Source organism: Colossoma macropomum, unplaced genomic scaffold (assembly GCF_904425465.1).
Source record: "Colossoma macropomum unplaced genomic scaffold, Colossoma_macropomum, whole genome shotgun sequence".
Taxonomy (NCBI): domain Eukaryota; kingdom Metazoa; phylum Chordata; class Actinopteri; order Characiformes; family Serrasalmidae; genus Colossoma; species Colossoma macropomum.
Window position 1 is genome coordinate 31,625,110 of NW_023494784.1, and position 20,806 is coordinate 31,645,915.

General features: G+C 39.1%; 1 protein-coding gene across 5 annotated transcripts in view; it reads right to left on the reverse strand.

Moving 5' to 3' along the window:
* Positions 1-18,507, reverse strand: part of pard3bb (par-3 family cell polarity regulator beta b) — a 305,148-nt gene extending 286,641 nt beyond the window's left edge. For 4 of the 5 annotated variants that reach the window (XM_036568590.1, XM_036568609.1, XM_036568600.1 and 1 more), the window contains exons 1-3: positions 18,177-18,507; positions 17,478-17,724; positions 769-870 (exon numbers count right to left, since the gene is read on the reverse strand). In XM_036568590.1, the coding sequence (XP_036424483.1) occupies positions 769-870; positions 17,478-17,594 (219 nt within the window). In that variant the 5' untranslated portion in view covers positions 17,595-17,724; positions 18,177-18,507. The remainder of the gene's footprint in view (positions 1-768; positions 871-17,477; positions 17,725-18,176) is intronic. The other variant, XM_036568581.1, reaches the window with a different exon arrangement.
* Between the last annotated feature and the right edge of the window lie 2,299 nt (positions 18,508-20,806).

The window sequence follows — 20,806 nt, forward strand, 5'->3', positions numbered from 1 at the left end:
TGTAAAGAAACCAGGCCTCCTGCAGGATTGTTCCAAGGAACTTTTAATTGATTTTACCACAAAAATTCTGGCAGAAATCCTCTTTTGAGACCCTACATCTTTTATCAGTAGAGGTCACTTTGCCAATATTTTTTTTTTCATGCTTGGACCCTAAATATCGCTATTTCAGATGTAATTTGTAAACAGTCATTAAGCTTGCGGTCAAGGTAGCAGTCACATCAGTCAAAGAAAAATAATCAATTTCAAACAAAAAAGTGGGAGCTGATTGCCTTTGTTGCCATCAGTGATAATTTACACATATTAACCATTAGAAAGCTAGAAGAAAGGAAATTAATATGCGTGAACATGGAACCAACTGCACTGCTCGATACAATTGACATGGATAGCATATATAGCATTCAAAATGGCACATTTTGCCAAAAAACTTAATTTAGGCAAAAAGTTTGAATGCATGTGCATTGATTTCTGAAAAAAAGAAATCAATCTTTAAATAGGTTACCATCATAAATAATAATAAATCATTTAACCATTCAAAGCACCATCTGAGTTGTCTATAGTTTAGTAAGTTCTATGTTTAAGTGTTGCCTTTATTAAAAGACCCCTTGCAATAAACCCTTGTTTTTGGTGTATGGATGATACTCAAATATATAAAACATCATTAGGGCTCACCATTACACTGTTGAGTAAGTCCTGTATTAGTCACAGGCCATGATCAAACACTGGGCCCAAGCCTCAATAATACCATTCATCAGTTTCCATTTGCCTTACCTTGTCTTTATCTTCCACCAGGTCAGAGAGCACATCATCAGGATCCAGAATTCCCCCATCACAGTATTCAACATGGTGGGTCCGCACCAGGAAGTCTCCCTCCTGCATAACACATAGATAGAATTGACATCCCCATCAGTTAGAGCACACACCGGTCCTAACCCTAACACCAGCCTTGTCAGTGCTCTACAAACACTTCTGCAAGGCTGTTCCCATGGCACTCTCTCACACCACAAATCAAAGCTCTCTTTTAAAGAGCCATTTCTCAAACTTTATGATGATTACACAAACGTAGGAACTTGAAAGGATGAAGCTCAACAGCAAATTTGTGCAAACAAAAATTTGTCATAAGAACACTGACGATAAATGATCTTTGAAATATTACTTGACTTAACATAAAATAATTTTTGAGACACAAATCCAAACCAAATATTGCTTTTGAACTTTCAGACGTGGTAACTGTGGGCCTACACAATAGCATGCTAGAAGTACAAGGTAGATAGCTGCAGGTAAATAAACAGGGTGGTGAACTCATTAACCCATTAACCAGCCTTATCCTTCAGAACCCCCTACCCTAGCCTCTGATTCTTATCACAAGCACTCATGGTATATTAGTCTCAGCCTCTGACGCACCGCCCACAGAGGTATCAGAGGCATCTGATATTTATGCATGTTTAGCTGGCTATTTGTCAGGATTTAATCAGAGCTGTTCTGATTGCCTATCCGCATGCACTTCCATGCACCACATTTTCTCAATCATATTGTTATCTGCAGATAATTACTTTAAAAATTATCAGCATTAAACAGATGTTTGGATATCATCTGGATTTTACATTACATTTATAACCCTACAGGAATAAAGTTTATATTCATGTGTAAAGCTAATCCAGGTGTAGTTAGTCCCTATTGCTACAGTGTATTGTACGATCATTGGTAGATATCGATATGAAAAATATCAGATGGCAGCATTGCCCCATGGTTCCCTTATTGGTGCATCTCTAGTTTTCTTTGAAGCTTTCAGTAGTGTAATATCCTCATAACTTGAGAAAGGCCTGGTTGCAGCAGGGGCTCCACCGTGCACGTGTGACGTAGATGCATCGCCAAGCCCTGTAAATGCACTCTCAAGTCTTTTGCTGCCATGGCAACAGTCATATTGACAAACACAGAAAAGCCCACTCTTGGCACGCTAAGTTCCAATCATCATTGCAGAAAAATGAGTACTTTGTTTATTTTTATTATGTGTTATTTGTTGTCATATTTTTCTCAGCAATATCACGATTCATATATAAATTGCATTTAGTATGTTTGAATACAGCGCAGCTAGCTGGCCTACACAGTGGTTTGGTTACTTCTTGCCAGAACAGTGTTTGTGTTTTTGTCTTTGCTCTAGGTTAGACTATAGCTATATGATCTCCTACATTTAACGTGAAATACTGAACTATGTAGTGTAACGTTACAGATGCGTACTTACAAAATGAATGTTTCTACATTAAATGCTGCTATATAATGATATGCTTGACTACTGCAAATTTGAAATGACTTGCTCAAAGCAGGATTAAAAATCCACATGAAAATGTATTAACATGTAGTAACATCAACCGTTACACTGGCTAACACCTGCAGATACTAATGCATATTTTACATTTTCATACTGATCTATTATAGGGAGAAACAAATCCTAATGGACTTTTTTGCATTTTTATTGTTTCTTTAAAGGTCTCCTAGTTTATCTTTTTCCAGGAGTCTTTGAGATATTCCACTTAGCTTGTTATTATTTAATTAAGTTTATTTTTATTGTTTAGCCGTTTTACTCAGCTAAACATCAGAATATTTGTTAGAAAATGTTTTTACAATTACTGTGGATTTTTTTTTATTTACACAAACGCAGACAATCTGTTGAGTAAAACTACAATTTTTACTGGAATTTATAGCTTTGTATGACTTTTAAAAAAAAATAAAATTTTTATATTATGTTGAATATAGATTCCTTACTTTTACATCAGCGTGTACTATAAAACACTCTAAAACTATCTACATTCAGTTACAGAAGCTTACAATTTGCTCCTTTAACCACGAAACTGTATTGCAAATCGTTCAGCCAGATGCTCTGCTCTGGCTAACGTAACATTGATTTTGTGTTTATGTCGACAGTTTAGTTCAGTTATACCAGAGAGCTTTCAATGACATGAGTCTAAAATATGACACTGCTTGAAACTGAAGAGCTTATTTTCCAAATGACACTTGTTTGCTTAATAGAACAGGCAGTGGCTCTTCTCTTGTCCAGCTGTACTGGTCAAACATCCTTATTCCTAATTTAACAACATCTTTCACCAAAACAGTGCGCACAAACTACATAATCGTCACTTACATTTGCTAGATGGCGTGAGCCATATGGATAATGTGATCTAATTTCACTCTGTTATCAATTAAAAACTGCTCAAAAGTCTCCAGAAGCGATCAAACTTCTGCACACTTCCGCAAACGCAATTAAATGCAAATGTCACATGCACAAGATGTGTTCGGGCTTGACCACACCCCAACTAATTCCGTTGACAGTTGACAGAAAGTGCATTTCTGGGGCTTTGTGATGAATTTACATCACACATGCACTGTGAAGCCCCTACAACCAGACCTTTGTGCATAACCTCGGTATGCCAACAGATATATGGCTTAGTCGCATGCAAGTCTGTTTTTGTTGTAGCGCTGTTTTGAGAATTGTCAGCTCCTGCAGGCCAAGTAAAAAACAACAGCCAGTTGCATGTCAGTCAAATAGCTCGCTATTTTATGATGGAAAGAAGTCCAGCTTGGTCTACAAGCAGAGAGTGCAGAAGGAGCTTAAATAGCACTTATGGAAAAAAAGACAGCATAGCATCATTTAAAAATAATCCATCTTACTCTGGAATGACTGGCTTAAAATCTTGGCCTGACATTTTCCCTTTCCCTTTTTGTTAAAGTCAAATTAGACTTGCTTTTTTTTCCAATTATTATGTAAAGTCCATCCCTTTTAGCTGCTCTCTGGTAATCTGCTTATCATTTGCACCTGTTTTGATGCAGATGATGTAAATCAGTACAGAAGATGATACAGTTGATGCTAGACTGGCTTTTCCACCCTGGGAACAGTATCTTTGAAAAAGTAACCACAAAGTGTAATCTGACACTGTTATTAATCAGATACTGATAGCACTGAAAAGAGGCTCAAATATATCTGTCTAAAAAACATAAAGGACAAAAGTCTTCACTACTTGCTTCTTGAACTTTTTTGAGCTTTTTTAAATCACGATTCCTTGAATCTGAACAGTTGGCTGCTTCACTAACAGCAATCCAGCATTTCTACATTTCCAACATTTTTTCAGTAGAGTGACTTCAGCATGGCTGAACAATTAAAAATACATTAACTGAAATCTTAATTTCACCCTCCACAATTAGTCCATGGCAAAAGGTTATAATTAATGCGCTGCACTTGGTAGTATGGTCTCTATATCAAAATCAAGCACTTCTAATTATAATCATTCCATTTTAAAGCGCACTGAATGGAGAGTGTGCAGTCTCACACAGTGCACTGTGACTATGTACTGAAACGCACTGATGAGGTTAATTGCGTTATCAATTTTGATATAGGCGCACAAATGTAATTTCTAGCTTAATCGCATAACCACAGGTCACAGTCACTTTCTTTACTAACTTAAATTTGCATAAAGAATCTAAGCCCTAACTAACTTCTGGGAGAGGGCAAACTGCAAAATGGATTCACAACCTCAAGGAATGCTACGGTGTGATGATATCTAACTTCTATATCAGGCTTATTACAGCTTATGTGTACTGAGCTGTAACTAGGCACAGACTAAGGAGAACTGAATGAATATTTTTTTTATTCATACTGCACAAGTAAAAGGTAGAGCTATTTCATAATACAAAACAAAATAACAACACAGCTCACTCTTAGCATAAAGGGTATGTGTTTGTCTCCATTCAGAAAAATGCCATGCCGGTACTCGATTTCAGTCACAGTAGCTGTGGTGTTTAACTACTTATTTTATTTTTGCATAAAATTGAAATACTTACCACAGATATGGTAAAACACAACTTTGATACAAGCTAGTTATATCAGTTTCTCCTAGCCTCTGTCAGCTTTCACAGACTGCATTTAACATTCTAGACATCATCTGAATCACACCTCAAATGTAGTACGTCTAATCACAAAAGTAAACGTTTATATTTAATTAATAATTTGTACTGTTACCATGGTGTTAGTGCAGAGGCCATCAAGTCAATGACAGGCCTGTTACAATCAGGACATTTTAGCTGACAATTCATTGCCATATAAATTGTGATTAACATTTTGCCTTTTTGTTAATTGTGTGTACCATTAAAGTACAAGCCTAAAGCTTGTAATGCACCCAGTTCACATACTACAGCCAGCTGACAACTGTGGACAAGAACTGAGGTTGGCTCAAATAACTGTGATGAGGCGATTATGTAATTGTGACAGGCCTAATCAATCATGCTAACACAAAACACACAATTTAACAGAGATGAACATACGAGGACAGTTTTGTCCTTCACCCACTGATATGTAGTTCTCAGTGTAACAATGTTGTCAATCGACCTTTTACAGAAACAAAGCAGAAATCCTGACTGTGAATGTAAAACAATGCCAGCAACATAATATAATACAATAATAGTAATTTTATTTATGTAGCGTTTTTCATGCCGGTGGCAGCTCAAAGTGCTTTACAGACAGGTAATAAAACATAGTTATATAAGAAATCATAAGTATTTATTTAGAATCAGAAGAAAATGAAACAGATCAAATTAGAAGATAAACACCATGAGACGTAGAGTTTTATATAAATGCTAAGTTAAAGAGATACATTTTTAGATGCTTCTTACACGTAAGCACTGAGCTTGACTGTCTAATGAAAGGTGGACCTGAGTTCCACAGTTTAGAAGCATAAGTAAAAGAGGCCTCTCCACGTTTTCTGTATTTTACAGAGGGTATTTGTAGAAGGCCACTATCTGCAGATCTTAGATTACGTGCTGGAACATAAACAGACAAACACTCTGTGATGTAAGCAGGTGCTTTAAGGTCATTTTGAGTTTTAAAAACTAGTAGCAGAACTTTAAAAACTATCCTGAATGATACAGGCAGCCAGTGCAGTTCTTTTGAAATGGGAGTGATATGGGAGCACTCCAGTAACACTGACGTGGTGGTGATGTGTTAGTGTGTATTGCGCTGGTCTGAGTGGATCAGACACTGCAGTGCTGCTGGAGTTTTTAAACAAAAACCAAAAATATCCAGCCAACAGCATCCTGTGACCACTGATGAAGGACTAGAGCAGATGAGCTACCGTCTCTGACTTTACATCATCAAGGTGGACTGACAAGGTAAGAGTTTCTAATAGAGTGGACAGTGAGTGGACACACTGTTTAAAAACCCCAGCAGCACTGCTGTGTCCGATCCACTCGTACCAGCACAACACACACTAACACACCACCACCACGTCAGTGTTAGTGCAGTGCTGAGAATGATCCACCACCCAAGTAGTACCTGCTCTGTGAGGGTCCATGGGGGTCCTGACCATTGAAGAACAAGGTAAAAGGGGGCTAACAAAGTATGCAGAGAAAAAGATGGTCTACAGTCTGTAACTGTAGAACTACAAAGTGCACCTATATAGTGAGTGGAGCTGATAAAATGAACAATGAGCGTAGAAACAAGGAGGTGGTCATAAATGTTATGCCTGATCGGTGTATCTATAATTGAATACCATGATATTGACACACTATGATACTGCTTGGATTTTATTTTTCGTTCTTTTGGAGTGTATTTTTGAGCATTACATTCCTCATAAAATGCCAGCAAAATAGGTAAGTTCCTAATGTCAACCAGTTAGTTTTTGTTTTTTTAATTCCATTTTGAGCATTTCCAAATGGTATCTAGGCTTTGATAGTTAAATGGGTGCTTCAAATTGTTTTGAAAGAACAGTATTAAATACATAACAATTACATAAATTGTACATTTCCTTTCTGGAAATGTGTTTTTGTCTGGTTAACATTTACAGTACAGAACAAGGTTACCTTTGGTGTCATTGTAAAAGATGACAACAAAATGCAAACTGAATGCAATACCATGATGTTTTTGGAAAATATCATGATCAGAATTTTATCATCACCCGACCCTAATTATACACACCCATATTCTCTACTGATTTATGATGAACAGTCTCTTTGTGCTCTTTTGTAAAGCAGGCAGCACAAAGCCAAAGTTGCATTCCTTGTCTTTAGAGACAAAATGTCTGCAGTCCGCCTTAGAATACATTTTATGGAGAGTTTGCTGTGGCTTTTCTGTTTATTTAGGGCTGGCGCCTTTGTCTGACAGCTTTAGTCCACAGATGAATTGGCTTAAAGAAAAGGCGAAATTCTCAGAATAATTCCTGTTTGCTTTAAGCAATGTTTTTGTTAATGTACATTTCAAAGCTAATGTTACAGACGGACATATCACTGTCCATTCAGACATTACTAATGGCTCCTGCAGTGATTTAGTCACAATTCACCTCATCAAGACTTCGGTAACATCTGGATCCAACGCAGTTTGACTTGGAAAAATAGCAACACGGAGTGGGATTTGTTGTGGTAAACTTTATCTCTAAGCAGCTTCTCAACTGACATCACCACTTCAGTACTTCTCAGTTCTGCGTAACACCTTTGTAGATTCATGATCTGTTGGAAGGAAATTCTAGGCATATTTCAAAGAACTTCTTTCCCTAAAACAAGGAGAAGAAAACTGTAACATTCAACTGTACATTTAACTGTACAAACCAGGGCTGACAAGTGTGTACATTTTGTAAGTTTACAAGTTAACAGTAAGAATAACATGAGCATTTATAATTATAGCAACTGGCCATCAACGATTATCCAGTCCTACAGCATCAGGTCTCATCAAAACTCCTCATCAAAGGAACTAACCATAGGCATTTGTGGCATAATCACTAAGACCATTTAAGGGTAAAGAGCTGGTAAGGGCTCTAAGACATAGCTGAACTTAATAACAGATGAAAGTGAGAGTAATTAAAATAGAACATTTCATTTTCACTGTGGATTAAGTACATTTTGTTCTAGGCAAATGCAGAAAGCTTTGAGGTACTACCTTACTGAAGCCCATTCTGCTAATCTACCATAAATCCACTACCTTGAGTTAGCGTTAGCCATAGCTGCAGCAGTTAAACACGTTACGGCTCATCAGACTCTCTCTAGCTGCACTTTGCATTTTAGGAACAGGTGCACAAGGTATGATATGGGCAAAGCTTTCCCATTCTCTCCATTTACTTATAGGCGGTATGCTGTATGACCTTTTTCAAAGGCAAAGCATCAGCTGCACAACAGAGATGCATCTGCCTATAGTCAGCAAAGCCACAGTGAAGTTCAGACAGTGGACACTGGGATTTACCAATTGTGTGTTCTATAGATACACACGGCCCAGGAAAAAACAATTTAGCTCTGACCACCACAAGTTTTGCACTGGAACTGAAAACACAGCATTGCTTTATCCTAATGGAACCAGTGTCTAGTCCAAAACCATGTTAACCTCTATGAGCTGACAAAATCAGAAACGTAAAAACACCATTCTGTTTAAACCAAATATCAAGCCTATAATTCTGATGCTGTCTCACAGATACAGTGATAAGCCCAAACACAGTTCACCACTGTCCTGCTGCCAATAAAATCTAAACATCAGCTTAAACAGTTTGAATAATTATTATATACTGAACAAAAAGCACATTTTGGATTGTAGACTACTGCAAGTATAGTGTAGCATGTTATACAGGCAGCATAATGCAAGCAGCATGACAGCAGGCCACTAGTACAAAATACAATTTTGCTATTTTTTTCCGACTCTTTTTTTCCCCACTCAGGACTGGTGTAAAAGCAAAAGCATCTTTTGTCACTCTTTTGTAGCACTCTGTTAGACAACATGGATGCAACATAACATTACCTAGTAATAGGCCTAGGACTAATCATTTTAACACTGAAACTGAAAGAGTGCAATTTTAATTATATCCTATATTATTCACAGTTGTCACTGTTCGGTTTAATAATTTTAAATCAAGAAATTAAACCCAATAACACAGATTGCAAACTGGCATTCTCACACACTACATTCAGTGTTAAAGCATCTAGCCCAAAAAAAAATGTATGAGCTGATCTTCCAAGAAAGAAAGAAAGACAGAAAGAAAAGAAAAAGAAAAAGACAAGCATCTAAATCGCAATCATCACAATGGCCAGAAACATTGTAATGAGATATTTTCCACAAATCGTTCAGGCCTACCAGTTAAGCCTTCGTTAGCTACAGGAAACAAAAATATTTTAGAGAACAGCTATGGTCGCAATGTAAAAGAAGCCCTCCAGACCAAATCGTCACATAACTATCAATGTCGCTGTCTCCAAACCTGGAGTTGATTCCACTCAGCCAGGCACACGGGCCTTGAATGAATCTGTAATGGAGCGAGGCACCGCGGACAAAGGTGATACAGAGGGCATGGGGTGGATGATATTTGGCCTATGAGAGCTATGTGCCAGCCAGTAGAGAGACTATTAGAGGGATGCAGGACGCCACAATAAGGATCATTTCCTGCTCTATGACAAGTGAATGAGGGCATGTGTGTAGGAGCAAGCATATAATGAAATGATGGAAATCTGCAGAACGCTTGTCATTTTCTGCTGATGGCGGCGAGCAGCGGGGCTTCGGCCATATTTGTGCTGTTGCCTTTGTTGGAGATGTCAGGGGTCCATTACCGAGCCTAAAATCATTACCACCCTCATAAACAGCAATGATGATGGTGGTGGTGGTGATGATGATGGTGATGATAATGGTGCAATAAGAGATGCTGTCCATCTCCAGATTGATCTCCCACCTTCGCATGGCATCCCTGTACTTTCTGGTCAAATATGAAAATACCAATTTTGATCTGAATTGAGTTTAATAAACATAGTGATTTCTCTCCCCCCCAAACTCATTTTCCGTTATGAGCTGCATTATGGCCTGAATGAAATGAGATACTTTATGTGGTGGAGCACAAATGAAATTAATATTTGCAAGGCAGAGTGTGTGTATGTGTGGAAGCTTAATCAGTAGTTAAATGAGTCTAGCAGACACAGAAAGAATCCTGTTCAGACAGCACGTCTGGCTGGTCTGTTCCAGCTCAAGCTCTGCACACTGAAAAGGTCCAGTACTCTCACTGCTCATTAGGAAGTAATATCATACACAAACATACACGCGCACACACAGGGACTCTCCTGGCCCAAACTCACAAAGGTACTGTCACTGTTTCTATACAGATATCTACTATAATATCCTGAGGCGTACACCATTGTCCATTCAAGTCCCTTCAGTCCCTCTGTTCACTCAATGATCTAGCCTCATAAGAATGTTCACAGAGTCACAGACAAGGATATCAAGTAACATGTGCAAAGAATTATTCAGTTGGTATGTATGCAGCACCTACCAAGTCCAAAGATCAAATGGAACAATACAACTGTGTTCAATCCCATCTGCTTCAGCATCATTAGATTTGATTACTAGTTATGCTAAGTATTCCAACCTTCAGCTCCAAAAATTATATTTGGATCCCATGCAATTTCACAGAAGGCTCCAGTGGAATTTGCTTCTGGAACCCGCCTGACTGACAGTGTGCTTCTCTCTCCAATTTCCATCAGTCATATTGAGTCATGTCTCACTGGTTATATGATTCATTAGAGAGAAATATCAAAATTCCATTTAAAAGGATTGCCTCTCTCTCAAAAGGCCAGCTCCAGTATAGTGGTGCATGGTGGCTATAGCAATATACTCTTAAAAATAAGGGTTACTTGGCCTGGTTCTTTAAAAGATTCTACACACTAGGCATCTGCATTCAGCAAAATTTGTAAAAGAATTTGTAAGGGACTACTTAAAAAAAAAATATATCGAAATCGTCACGTCTAGTAGACAAACGCAGCATTTAACAATTAAAAGCATATCTTAGCATCTCTCTGTTACCGTACTGTATAAAACTCAGACCACACAGACATGGCAGGAGACTTGAAATGTAAACTGGAAAAGGTGTCAATCTAAAGTCTTTAAGATGAACAGGCAAATGCAAATCCTTCTTTTTCACCTCAACAAACGTTACTACTCATATTTCACCTCATACATTCTAGCTCAAAAAGTAATTTTAAAAAGGCCTAAATAGCTGTTAGCAAACCTGATATATTCATTAAATGATGCTGCAAGTTTTATTTCATTATATCTATATGAGTACAGTGTGAAATAAACTTGAACTTCTTGTTTATCTGCACTTTCCTGCAACACTCCTTATGTGCCGCAGCTGTATTTCTACCAAAGACCGCCAGAAAAGACCCTCAATTGCTGGTTCTTCACCACGCTCTGGTGGAGTATCGAATATAAAGATCTCACAGTCTTTAAATACGAGAATGTACAACGTTAAAGAGAAGCTAATTTTCATATCAAAAATTTCAATTTATTATTAGATTTTAATGACTATTTGAATATTCAGAATTTCTGACTCATCCCACATTTCACATTTGGACATCTTATTTACAAAAATGTTTTATTATTATTTTTTTTTTTTAAGTCAACACGAATCAGCAAACATAATGCATTTTCTTACTGTACTGTGCCATACTTAAAACATAGTATCAGAGATGGTCTCTGAACTACCTGAAACTAGCTAACTAGTTTCACTTAAGGACATGTGAGGGTGGTGGGAGGGGAAAAGGTGAAATATGATATTATGGGTTAATAATATTTGTCACCACCCAGCGATGCACAGTAAAAAAAAATGTTAAGATTTATTAGGGAAAAGATTATTAATTTACACACTGACCCTTTTAGATAATGTCAGCTCTGCTCCCTACCTGGTATATAGTATGGTTCTGAGAGCTGGAAATGGTGGGACATAGTCATAGTATGTTACAGGGTGCTGGCTGGATTACTGAGGATTACTGTTGGTGGTTTTTTGGAACTTGTGCAATTCCCTATAACTTCCATCAACCAACCGAAACTGCACCTTAATCAAAGATGATGAGAAAGGAAGAATTCCGTCTTTTAAATGGTATGATATGAAGAATTGCACTTAATATGCACTTAATCAGGGCAATTTAAAAAAGATGTTTGATTTCAGGTGCACATTAAATTTAGTTCTGCTATGGCATGGCTCTAAAGAACCCTTTTTGGTTCCGTTTGTACCTTTATTTTTAAGAAAGTAGGTTATGCCTGCATCTATTTGTATCAAAACTAAACCTTACCATAATAAGATAAACAAAGCACCGTACAAAACAGTTTGTCTGGCGTCCTGACAGCAGCAAGTTTTCAAAGAGCTCTACAGAGGACAACCGTGGCAAAAGCAATGTGGAGCCCTCCAGGAGCCATAAGATAACAGCAGTTAAAGAGAGGCTGCCAATGGTGGACATGGATCCCTATCAAATATCACACTTTGGTCCTTTGGGACAACTTTGTTGCCAAAATGCTTCACATCACTAACCGCTAAACAGCAGTATCCCTCCGTTTGAAGTCCAGATAACAGTGGGCTAGTTTCCTCCAGATACCATGTGTCTTGTTTGGAACTCTCACGAGCAGATGCTAACCAACTCCATTTCTGTGGGGAGGCATGCTAATTGTTTTTTTGGGCTGGCAACAGGCCAGGCGTTTCGATGATATCAGCCCGTTTGGCTGCCAGCTCAGCACTCAGGCATCTGGCATTCCTAAGCATAATGAAAAAATAGCAGCATAGCTTCGGCCTACGTTCGCCTGGGTAATTAAGTGGTCCTTTTACGCAGTCTGATAACTTCCTGCATGACTCCCAAGTACTTCCTCCACCTCCCCTTCTCAAGTCTCCATCTCTGACTCTTTCCAGCTCTTCTGTTCTTAGTCTTAAAATACATTAACTCCTTCTACTCACACTGGCTCTCACAGAATTTATTGGCCAGGGCAATGGCTAGCAGACACAGAGCGCTCAGGCGTTACCACCCTTTAACAACTCCACTGAGTTACCAAGCCTGGAACATTCTTTAGTTCTCTGGCTCAAGATTACAAGCGTCATTTTCCCCCCTGCAGGAAACTGACATGTTCAGGTCAATGGAAACACTTCTCTGAATATTTCAAAACAGTGAAATAAGGAGGGCTGGAGAGCAATCACGGGTTACAGTACACACACACACACACACACACACACACACACACACACACACAATAAATTAGAGAGCAAATCCTCAAAGCAGTAATTCTGCTCTTTTAAAGTGATAGCACTCATACACAGGCATATGACACCATTTTTAAAAAAAAGGGTGAAGATTAGTGCAACTAAATCTAGGCCATTGCATAGTTCACTTTAATCCTGAATCACATTAAATACATAATTACACAGCTGCAGGAAAATGTCTCCGATTACCATAACAAAAAAAAATGAAAGACTTCGAGCTGGTGAGACTTCAATAGCAGAGGATGAAATCTGGTAATTAACAACTTCCCAGCACTCCATCACAGTGAGATAACACACAGCACAGTGGCTTTAAGCTGCGACACCAGGCTAAGAACCCCCCCAGTCCACAAACACGAAGAGCGTTAGGCTTTCCTGTATCAGCATCCAGTGCATGGGCCTCTAATTCACAGCCGTTTGGACAAGTTAAGAAGCTGTAAAACAGCAAGGCATGGACACTGAAAGATCAATTACACTGCATGTAAAACTAATCCAAACCAAATTAAAGGAATCAGGCGAGGGGTGGGGGGGTCTCTAAGCCAAACTGTGCTACATACTGAACTACAGTTCACTACTCAAACATGGACTAAGCCCAGTAAGAGAAGCAGAAATATCAGGCCTGTGATACATCCAGATAAAGACCAGCTAGATTATTATGCAGTTAATCAATTTAAAATGAAACTGCCTCTCTCATTATCACTAAGCTTCTAAACATTTAAGGATGAGATGGATTCATTATTAAATAATGGTATAATTACAGGTCTCAAAGACTTAATAAGACAAAATGAAAACGTTAAGAGCAGACTAATCTTTAGACAGCCGAACGATGCCACAATCACTTTCAAATGAACAGCTGAGCAACATAATCTAGTATATGAAGACTTCATTGCTGTGCAGCCTGTTAATCCAAAAATAGGCCTAAGCTGAGAAGAAAAAAATAAATAAATAAAAAAAAGGTTTTCATTTGCAATGAACAATCACTGCACAGTGCATTGTGTGTACAAGAGAACAGAAACTCCATACATGATCACACAGCCTACAGAAAAGAAACTATAATACATACATTTTTACATGTCTAAATTATAAAAATGATAGTATCAGAGCTTATACAGAAGTGGTAGGTGATATGGTAGAAATATAACATCACAATATGTGTCACGATAGTTAATTCAATGTTTTACATATGGCACTGCACCAAATCCAACTAAACAAGACTAATGTTCTGAGCATGAAACATGCAGTTGCTTGCTGTCCTTTAAGTACGATATCTACAATATGGTCAGAAAAGCATTTTGTGCCATATATTTCCACAATAACGATAAAATATCATCATATTGCACCCCTGTGTTATATAGTATCTTTAAATACTATTTACTATTACAGGATGGAAATTCAAACATTCATATCAATGCAGCTAAAGAACTGAACATGGACCCTGAAAGCTGATGCACATAAGGCAGAGGAAAAGCAGTTGGTCAGGCTGCTAAAAGTCTGTATCTTGGCTTGAACAGGGTTAGCATATTATAACAGAATGACAAATTGCTTGTCTTTTTTTTTTAACTTGGAAAAACCCATGGAAGAATGACACCACGTGACATGATTTGTAAAGTCTCCCAGCTTTCATGAATAAATGTAACGTTATGATTATTAACACCATTAATGAAACTTCAGAAGAAGGCTTAGGGGCATTTGTTGCAGCCAGCTCATATTCTGATTCATATACTGTCTCATAAGGGAGCAGAAATAGTAATGAAAACAATCTATCATTTAAGATCGATAGTGTGTGTACACAGGACTGATGGATCATACTACAGTATAATGTTTCCTATCAAAGTTAATACATGCAAAGCCAGCACCACTGTGCTGTACACCACTACCAATCACAGGGTTTATGTGTAAAATAAAAAGAGTGTGTGCGCTTAGGAGGAGGCAAGAATGCAAAAGAGGCAGTCAGTGAAACAGCCGACTGTGTGTGTGTGTGTGTGTGTGTGTGTGTGTGTGTGTGTGTGTGTGTGTGCGCACACAAGAAACAGGGACATCAAGAAAGGGGAAAAAGAGAAAGAGTAAGTAAGTCAGCAAGTAAGTAAGCAAGTAAATAAGCAAGTCAGTCAGTCTGTCAGTCAGTCAGAAACAAAGAAAGACTGAGGATGTGTGTATCAGGTAGAGAAAAAAGACTGCAATTTACCGTTTGCAAAATTCTGACAAGAACCAGGCTACCTCGTAGCTTCTGTAGCACTCCTGCTAACAGATTAAAAAGTTCTGTAACACAAAGGAAATGTGCGCAGAAGAGTACATCTGAAAACACTGTATTATTAAAAAAAATTAACTGGCTTTACAAGATCAGACGTACATGTTTGAGAACTGACAAAAAATGAATCTAATTCTAAGCAAAAAAATGGATCTTTGAACCTTGTTTACTTTAATCAAGCCAGGAAAATCTTTTATGGGGGTGTAAAAGAGCAGCACCCAGGTAAGGTTTTGTTTACCATAAAGTAAACAGGTATGGCTGTGAGCAGAATGAAATAAAACCACTACCACCCTCCAGATGATCAAAATATAGCGCATCTGAACTGCATATTTCTCTGTAACAGAAACCATTTTTAATCCTCATAATCCTGACTGAATCCTGATTAACTGAGAGGTGTATCAATCATTGTTTTGCAAACGGTCAAATGGGCGATGGGTGACTACAGCCGATCTCTTGAAACAGGGACACCAAGAGAGGTCAAGAGATAGGAAAAGAAAAAAGGACTGATAATGCGTAACAGGTAGAGGAAAAAAATTGCAGATGGGCAGTGTGAGAGTATAGCCTTTGTCTGTGTGTGTGTGTTCTCCTCTCTCTGACCCCAAATATCTCAGGACTCGGTCACTAAAGACAATCTGTGTAGGCTCGCATCAAACAGCTCCCCTGGCCTGCAAATGGGGCCCAGGAGAGAGTAGCCAATCACACTCCTCCAAACAGCTCCATCCTTCGAGCCCAAGTCCAGCTTGTACATCACCAGCCTACACAATGACTCCACTGGGACTAACAGCCAATAGCGCTGTGCGGACACAAATAACACATTCTCAGATACAAGTGTGTGCACACAATGACACATTGATGGACACACAGCACAGATATGAGCCCATGTTGAGAACAGCACTACTGTAAGGGCAGCAGAGTATTAAAAACCAAACCAACGGCTTCTCATTCATCACATTCAGCTATTTCATGTCATTCAGGAAGAGTTGAATACTAGCATCCCCAAACCTTTCCCAAATATACAGGCAATATTGTTACATAGCCCCCACCATCCAAAGTCCCTGCATAATATAAGCTTGTGGTGCGAAGCATGATGCAATACAGAGTGGTGTCAACCTTAGCACCTGCATCAGCAAAAAGCACAACAGCAGCCAGTCTGCCCATCAGTCAAATTGCCACCTCTAAAGACAGAGCAATAATGCACAATATTGCAGGCCGAGTAAGTCTTGCGGCAATCTGCGATCTCATTTCCACCCAGGGCCCCTACAGGGATGCAGGATGAGATGCCAATCGGTTATTAGGGTCCAGACCACGGCCTGATGCAGAGTGAGTGAGAAAGTGAGAGAGTGAGAGAGAGAGAGAGAGAGAGAGAGAGAGAGATCCACCTTTTCATCAGTCCACAGGGATGAACAAGAGGATAGTGGGTGCCTCTCAGGCTGATGTGCCATTTAAATAATGGAGTCAATATGAGTTTGAGCAGCAACAGGGCAGAGCTCTGATGAGGAGTCAAAGGGTCACAGCTCTGGAGAGTCAGTCAGCCTGTGCATTTTAGCTTTTCATTTGCATTTAACACAGAGATGGATAGAACAAGTCACATACACCTGACCAACTGCATGTTTCTTTAAAAAGGGAGCATAATTAGTAATGTTCAACTGGATTTAGTGCTGTGCAATATGTGAAATGCTGAAAAAAACATTTAACTGCAGTGCTACTGGCACTGTGTAAGCTTCAACTTAGCAAATCTCAGATAACAAATTATCATGATGCATTTTTTGAAATTGTCTGCAAGTATTGTGATATTATATATTTGCCATGTTGCCCATCCCACCTCAGATTTCTTTCATCTCTGGACCCTTGATATTGCAATAAGAAGAATTAAAGTAAATTCAAATGTTAAACAGAGAATCCTAAAGTTTTTTGTCCTGCATGAACTGATTCAGGTCTTTTTCCAGCTAAATTCCTGATTCTCCTCTGATAAAGTCTGAAAAACTGACTTCCCAGTGTGTCATGGTCATCTGGTTAACCTCATGGGATTTAGTCACCCAGCAATACAATACTGAGTCTATTATTCCCACAGTTAGGCACCAAGGTCAAAGAAGGCCTCAACAGAATATTTACAATACTTGTGAGTACTTAAACCTTAATTCCCTGGTAACATGTAGTAAATACAACCTAAAGTGAGCATGAAAAAAAAACTCTAGCTAAACATTCCCTCTTACCTGTTCAAGTAATTTCCTATATCTTTGTGTGGCTTGCTGAATAAGGTCCCGGACTGTCCAGCCTTCCTTGCATGGCACAACCACACCAGTCCGTCCAAACGTTACTGTAACCTTCATCTTGTGGTGTCAAAATGTGCTGTTCAGTTCAGCAGCAGCAGCAACAGGTGCTTCCACACTCAGGAGCTGCACTCATACAGATACTCTTCAGCTTCAGCAGGCTGGGGTTGGCTAGAGAGCACAGAATTCCCTGTCAAAAGCATGAAACTGAGTTTTAGCTATAACGTTACTTAAAAAACTAAATAAAAAACAAAGGGGACAAAACACCACAGCTCTGTTGTAGCTGAGTGTAAACTGCAGCTAAACAGCTGAAGCTTTATTTACATTAAACCTCGCAAAGTGTTTTTAACATGCTAACAAAACAGTGCCTAGAGGTTGAGTTATTGAGAGAGTTGGCTAACGTGATCATAGTACTTTTTCATTACTGGTGTTATCTGCAAAACATTCAGCTCCACTAACTATCTTCCCACCAGGGGATGGACAGAGGGGTTGAGTTAGCAACACCGCTAAGCTAACTGCCTCTCTCGCTTCGCTACCTTCCTTCTGTTAGCTATCACAGACGAAAAGAAAGAGAAAACTATAAAAATGTCCCGTAAGTCCCTCGGACGACCCGTTTCCTTCGCGAATCCATAAAGAACTTACTTGAAAAAGACGGAGAGGCAGGAGGAGGCAGGCAGGCGGCTTTTGAGTCAGAGCGGTAAAAAACTCGGATCCGAGTTGGCTGGCTAAGCACCAGTTAGCATCCTGTTATTTACTCTTTGGAAGCTCTTCCACTGTCCACACAAACAGGCGTTTAAAAACGGCTTCCATCAACCGCGGGACTCCTCTGTGTCGGGGTTTTCTGTGTGATGAAGTCCTTTCGCCATTCCAGCCCTCCGCTGTCCTGCACCCTTCTCCTGTCCTAAACTGTGCAGGGCCACGCACTGGAACTTTTGTTAAAGGGCCAGCGCACCGGTTGCTACTTTTGCTCCTGGACCCCCTCTCTGCTCTGCTAACTTTGACTCTTGTGCTCACCTCCTGGGAACTGACATCGTTTTAGCACAACTAGAGCTGTTTTTTCTATATCTGCACTCTGGAGTATACAATGTTTTTGACTGCTGGTCAAGTGCACTTTGAACAAGTGCTGTGATTGAAAAACAAGCCCTGAGCTCACAAGGATGCTGGAGTGCAGGCTAAGGCAGTGTTTGGCCAGCCTGCTCGTGGAGTAAGAGTAGCTGTTATATTTCAGTGTTTTACCTGCTCCCAACTACAGCAGACCTGACTCAACTGTACATTTAAAGGAAGGGTTCAGTTTACACAGTTTTCTCCCAAATGAAATCAATCGAGCAAGACATGTTTGGTGTCCGAAATGGTCTTGCACTGGAGCTACGAGGCTAATGTCGCTAACGAGGAAGCTTTTGGGTGATCTACACTCTTAAAAAGATGGATCCTCAAGGTTTTTTTAGTGAAGTGAAAGGTTCTGTAACATTTTTGAAAATGGTTCTATATAACACCAAAAAGCGTTCTGCTATTTGGCGTTGTAACATCTCTCTCTCTCTCTCTCTCTATACATATATATATATATATATATATATATATATATATATATATATATATATACATGTGTAAACACACACACACACGCACGCACTTCACACTGTTTATCTCTATCTGAAAAGAACGTGAAATGGTTCTACATAGAACTCATACATTGTAAATAGAACCATTCCCTGTACTGAAGAATCTTTGAAGAACCATAAACTATCTTTTTTTGAGAGTGTAGAGTTCTTTTATTAGCCTCGTAGCTCAAATGCAAACTTAAAGAAGCAAAGTTTGGACACCAAACATGTATTGGATGATTGAATATGTGTGCAAGAAGACGGCTATGTGTATTTATTTCTTCAGTGAACGATTCCTTTTAAGAGTTAGATCAGTGAAATTACCAAACTTCAGGACTCTGGCCTCCATGGTCCAAGATGGGGTGCTTCTGTTTTAGAGCACCATCTTTATGAAAATAAACTACAGTAATCTACAGGAAATTGTACAGGATGCCTATTAGAATCTGAGAGTAAATTTGGAAAAATACTGTAGTTTACTGTTACAGATTACCATATGAGAGTACTACATAAATATTCTACAGGGGAGAATACGTTATAAATTTTTAGTGGAGTATTAAGCGGTACTACAAAAATCTTAGTCTTGTGTAGTATTTTTAAGGTTCTTTACTGGAAAGGAACTGCTAGCCCTGGAGCCCTCATGTCCTGCACATTTTGTTGTTTTCTCTGCCCCCAAAACATCTGACTCAACTCATCAGCTAATTAAGCCCTTCCTGAGTAGAACTGGGTGTGCCAGAGCAGGGAAAAGACTCAGCTGTACAGGGCAGGGTTTTCCATCACCACGACTGAAAGCCACTGGGCCAAATGATGTTCCCTATAGATCTAAACTAATGGATGATGGCGTTGGTGCTGTGCCAGCTCCTATCGATTTCCCATCATACTCAAAGAGGTTTAACAAAAAACCTTTGCTATAGTAGCCAACAGTGATAAGTGTGTTGATAGTTCAGTGCAATCTGCTTATGCTGAAGTTTCTTTTCTGGGTCACAAAATAAAACTGCCTTGCTTAAAATTGCTAATTAGACCCTGAAGTGAAAGCGGTGCCGAGTGAATTCATTTTTAGGTTGCAGCTGAATAATTGAAAAGTGGCCTATAAAATAATCATTTTGCAATTCTGCTATCATAGCTGACTTGAGAATGACATTTTAAGGAGCATTAGACTTTAAAGTTTGCAACCCTGTAGCTTAAAAATATTTGTATTAGGACATTTACAACATGAGCTTATTAGCTGATTATTGAGTTCAGAAGAAAGTAAGAACATTTTCTTCAACGCCTTCTATTGGTCCAGTGTAACTTTCATTGAGTATATCCTTTGATCACAGTTTTAGTCTTAAATGGCCAGTCCCAACATCATGATATTCCAAAGAAACGTTTTTCTCTGTGTGAACACACCCCTCCCCTCTTTACTGGAAGAGGCAGGCAGGCGAGGGGCTCTCCCCCTGCCTGTGTCCCACTACTGCATCACACTGTCCCACTCAGCCTCACTGCTCACCCGCTCTTTTGAGACAGAAAAATAGAAGCGTCCTGTCCACCCTGTGTTGTCCCACAGACCGCCTTTTTCCCTCCATTTCTACACACAACAACTGCCTGCTTTACAGTGAATGCCAAAGATGGGTGGGGGTTGTGTAACTTTTCCATTCACTCCCAGAAACGTCTGTGGATACTGTAATCACTCCTGTT